General features: G+C 44.1%; 1 protein-coding gene across 1 annotated transcript; it reads right to left on the bottom strand.

Annotated features, from left to right (window-relative positions):
• Positions 1–417: 417 nt before the first annotated feature.
• On the bottom strand, positions 418–4,596 carry islr2 (immunoglobulin superfamily containing leucine-rich repeat 2). The gene is made up of 2 exons (XM_086209060.1): positions 4,215–4,596; positions 418–3,702 (listed from the first exon to the last, which is right to left on the bottom strand). The coding sequence occupies exon 2, from the start codon at positions 3,691–3,693 to the stop codon at positions 1,549–1,551; it is 2,145 nt and encodes a 714-aa protein (XP_086065186.1). The 5' UTR covers positions 3,694–3,702; positions 4,215–4,596; the 3' UTR covers positions 418–1,548.
• Between the last annotated feature and the right edge of the window lie 94 nt (positions 4,597–4,690).

Genomic DNA, 4,690 nt, shown 5'->3' with positions numbered 1-4,690 from the left:
TGTTGTCTGATGCACCTGCTATATCACCGTCATGACAGCGTTTGTTTTTGCGTTTAAAAAATACCGATTTTTAAGTGGAAAAAGAACCCCGAATATTCTAATTACTGTGAAAATAAAAGTATTTTCAATCGTTTATGTATCTTATTCTTAAACATGTTGTTCTGATGGGTGTAGAACTTTACTGAAAAGAACAAAGGATTTTGAGCTGCGTGATCAGACGCAGCAATGTTGGGTTTTTTTAATTTTATGAACGCATTGCAGCACCAAGAATCGTATGAAAGTTGTTTACTGATATTTTTTTTCCTTTTCAAGAACAAAAGTCAGAAGAAAACAAAAGAAACGCATTCTGTTGCGCATCTTAAGACTTCAGACTGTCTCGAATGCAGTATCTTTAATTATACTTCAAAAAGCCTACACATTTTTATTTTTTCTGTATATTTTTTCCATAAAGCAGGTTAAAGGTGGTGGGGGGGGGGGGGGGTCCAGAAAACAGCCGGTTTAATCTCATGTTTTATTAATTCCACTTACATAAAATTATATCAAAAATCTTCAAAGGTCACGTTTTTTTTCCCAGTTTGTTTTACAACATATTCACAAAAATTCACTAGCATCAAATTACAAGACAGTGAAGCCGCCAGGCGCGCTCATGCGTCCTTTTATTCAGGCTCCAGAGAAACTTACCGTCGTTTATTAAAAAAAAAAAAAAAATTTCGTTTCACATGGCTTTACATCACATGTTGACAGTAACATCTACAGCCTTCTAGACTACACTAATAAAAACCACACAATGAAACACGTGTGACATGCCATGGACATTGTAAAAAGCAAGCACCCGTTGACTGAGAGGTTGCGCGTATTTAAAGCCTTTCATGAAATAATTTGACGGTAAACAACCTGCGTGTTCGGGTCAAGAACAACGCAGCTGTAAGAGAAATTTCCCTTTTGGCTTGGCAGGACAGAGTTAACAACTGTATCATTTTAAACAAAAAATTAATTTAAAAAAACGCTCGAGTTTGCACGTAATAAGTCGAGCCGAGTGGAGCCGGACACCTGAGATGTTGCTCGGGTTTTTCCAGCCGTGCACGGACGCACACAGCTTGAGCAAATAGTCCCCTGATGTCATTTAAAATGGCTTTGAATAAAGATGGAATTTTTTTTTTTTTTTTGCTCGCTTTTGTGCTTCAAACGTGAGTAAACTCCAAATAACCGATCAATGTCGCCTCCAATTACGCACATCTGGCACATATTTCGCTCTCACGCGTCAGCCCTGCTGAGAGGGAACGTGTTGCTTTCAATTGCGAGGTCTGATGGACGGTAGAAATCTGTGCTTGCACTGTAAACGTGTGTTGCTCATTTTTAACCTTACAGCAGACTACGAATGTCACAATTCACAATCTCAAGTGTTCGACGGGTTACTTTCTGAGGTAAGAAAAAAAGATCCACCTTTTTATCAGACGTTTTCACAAGTAGTAATGGTGGGTGAGTCACCTGCTCGAATGTAGGCTACTTAAAAGTAAATATTTTACACTACGGTCGCATCGGCGGAGCTCAGCGGCTTGGCTGCTTGTAGTTGCCGTTGATCTCCTCCGAGATGTTGACCGCCTCTGCTCCCAGCGGTAACCTGTCACTGTACTCCGAGCCCACCTCGAACTCCTCTGGGTTGGTTTTGGATGAGGATCCCGGGATGGACTCCGTCACCACGCTGCCTTCAGGTTCTCCCTCTCCGTCTCCATCCTCTCCCTCAGCCTCTCCCTCCCCCTCGCCTAACTCGCTGGGGTTAAAGGTTTTCTCTGACTCTACAAAAGACGCTCTCCGATCAAAATCTCCAGTCATTTGTTTCTCCATCTGATCTGGATTTTGCGCCTTCATGATCAGCTTGTAGGTCTTCCCTTGGTATTTGTATAATAGATGGCAGCAGGTGGCCCCCAGTAAGGGGACAGTAGCTAGACCCAGCAGGAAAATGCTGACGACCACAATGATGAGCAGAGAAGGGACTTTCTTCCTAGTTGTGAAAACAACTTGGACTTGACAGTCCTGCCCCCCATAGGTGAGACAGAGAGTGTAATTGGTGCCAGGCTGTAATCCATGGAAGTGGTAGGAATTAACCCCCTCTTGTATGTTGGACCACTCTACTACTGAGTGTCCGTTACCTGTATTTACACAGAGGTAGAGCATGTCCAGGGTGGCCTTACCGGAAGAGGACTGGTATAGACCTAAAGGCTCCTTATTCACTGTTTCCAGGTTTTCACTTTGACTGAGATGAAGGTTGGATTTGCTGCTGGGAAGCTGCAGTGGATTCAGCTTCACTTTTGCCTCTGTCTCAGACACTTCCAGTGCAATTACACCAAAATCAAAAGTGTACTGCTTCAGATCGTCCAGGCTCATGTTGAAAGCATGATTGGAGATGTATTCGGTGCTATCTCTCACGCCACACTTGCTCGCAAAGGTGCGGTCTTTCGAAACGCCAACAGCGTCCTCTGTGCCATCATGTTTCTCCGTTGAACCATCAGGACTGCTCTTTGTCTTCTCATCAAATTTTCCCCAGTTGATCACATTGTTTTTGGCGGATTTAGGTTCTGCAGGCTTGTTAGCAGACGGACGGATCTTTTCCACTGTAGAATCGACCACGTTCTTACTGGTATGTTTCTTGGTTCCTACCACAGTCACTTTAACGGTGCTCTCTGCTTTACCTAAATCATTGGAAGCAGAGCAGCTGTAATTTCCATCCTCCTTTTTAGTCAAACGAGGGATGATAAGGGAACCATTTCGAAAGACAAGAAACTGATTGTTGGTAGTTTTATCATTGACAGGCACATCATTTGTCTCTCCAGTGGAGGGCAACGGAAATAAAAAATTTTGATTTCCTGCAATCACCTCCCAGCTGACCAGTGGTTTAGGACTTCCTGTTGTTTCACAATTTAAGATGACCATGAAACCTTCGAAGAGCTCTGTGCTCTCGATGTTGGGCTGGTGAGTTATTGTGACGGTGGGGACCATGCAGTCCAGTTTGGGGATGTTTGTTATCATTTTACCCTTCAGGACCTCAGGGGCCTCACATAAAATGGAGTTTGGCTCTGGAACAGAGATCTTGGTGGTTGCGATCCAATCCCTCAGCCACTCCAGGCTGCAGGAGCATGTGAAGGGGTTGTTAAAAATCTGAAGGTGGGACATGGAGGTGAGGGCGCTGAAGGTGCCCTGCACGATGGTAGTGAACTTGTTGTTGTTAATGCGCAGTGACCTCAGGTCTTTGAGTGTGGAGAAGGCGTCTCTTGGAAGATTCACCATTTCGTTATTGTTCATCTTGAGAAGCTGCAAGGCTGTGAGGTTTTGCAGATCCTCCCATGGGAAGTTCACAATTTTGTTGTAGCTGATGTCCAGGTTGCGGAGTTGAATCAAGGGGGCCAGTGTGTCCGTCTCTATGGTAACGATCTCATTGTGGGCCAACCAGAGAGAGGTGACCTGGGTGATATTGATGAAGCTTTTACTTTTCAGTAATTTGATCTTATTAGCAGAAAGGCTCACTGTGGTGACGTTGGAGGGTAGACCCACAGGAACCTCCAGCAGATCTTTGTACGCACAGTCAGCAAACTGGTGGGCGAATTTATCCTGGCAGCTGCAGAGCTCTGGACAGCACTGCACAAAGCTGATCACCGTGGTCCACAAAGCAAGGAGCTGCAGAAGCTTTGACGCCATTTTCTGCACCTGCAAGTGTCAATCAACAATTAAACAATGTTTTTTTTTTTCTTGATGAGAAACGTTTTCCACATTAGTAGAATCCATTTCAACACCACAACTGAAATCTTCTGCATTTCATATCAATGCATAAAAGCGTCAACACTCTTTACCACAAGTCAAAATTGCACAAGAGAAAGTAAAAACACTCGGTGAGTGCACAACTGCTGCCCTCCTAAGCCTCAGATGCAAATGTCAAGCACAAATAACACTTTTTAATTAATTAATTATTTTTTTTTTTTTTTTTACATTTGGACGCTCGTGCACTTAATAACGGCACTCACGAGACTTGGGTGTCAGGTGCTCCCTGCACAGATGGTGATGTCCATGTTGTTGAACCTTTTAATTTTGCTCGCTATGGTTTTCACACTCATAAATCAATTGCAGCAGCCACAAGCCTCAGCTTTGCCACCACTCAAGGTCAGCATCTTAACATTTTCTTCCCACCAATGACTGCTGCATAAACAACTGAATCATCTTACCTGTCCAATGTTAACTTCAACTGCCGTGTCTTATAATCACTTTCGGGGTTTACAGTCCTCTGAAACAAGTTTAATAGTCGCAAAGCCTCGAGTCCTCATATGTTGCAGGTCCTTTCACATGACTTTTGCAGACAGCGTAGTTACAAAGCGGTGGAGGGAACATTTTTCCCGGTGAGTCGCTGTAGTCCGTCGGCGCTTTTTTTCCTCTCCAGCGAGTGTGGGATCCACTGCGCGTTCCCGTCGCCGTGGAGAGAGAAAAGGAAGCGTGAACGCGCAGCCTCTCCCATCCCGCTCCTCACTATTAAAGATACAGAAGCTGCGGTTCCTCCACCCTCAAAGAAAATTCATAATTTAAGATGTGATGTTTAATTTATCAGCCAGACCTAAACATAATCTTTGACCTCATTCGGTTCTGCTGCAGTCTGCTGTCTTTAATGAAAGGTTGCACGTTTAGTTGAGGTGCAGGCTCCAGTATT

The sequence above is a fragment of the Aulostomus chinensis genome, chromosome 7 (genome assembly GCF_037954235.1).
Source record: "Aulostomus chinensis isolate RoL2024-O1b breed Wild chromosome 7, RoL_Achi_v1.0, whole genome shotgun sequence".
Taxonomy (NCBI): Eukaryota; Metazoa; Chordata; class Actinopteri; order Syngnathiformes; family Aulostomidae; genus Aulostomus; species Aulostomus chinensis.
The sequence above is the reverse complement of the archived record's forward strand: the minus strand, read 5'-3'. Positions and strand labels throughout refer to the sequence as shown.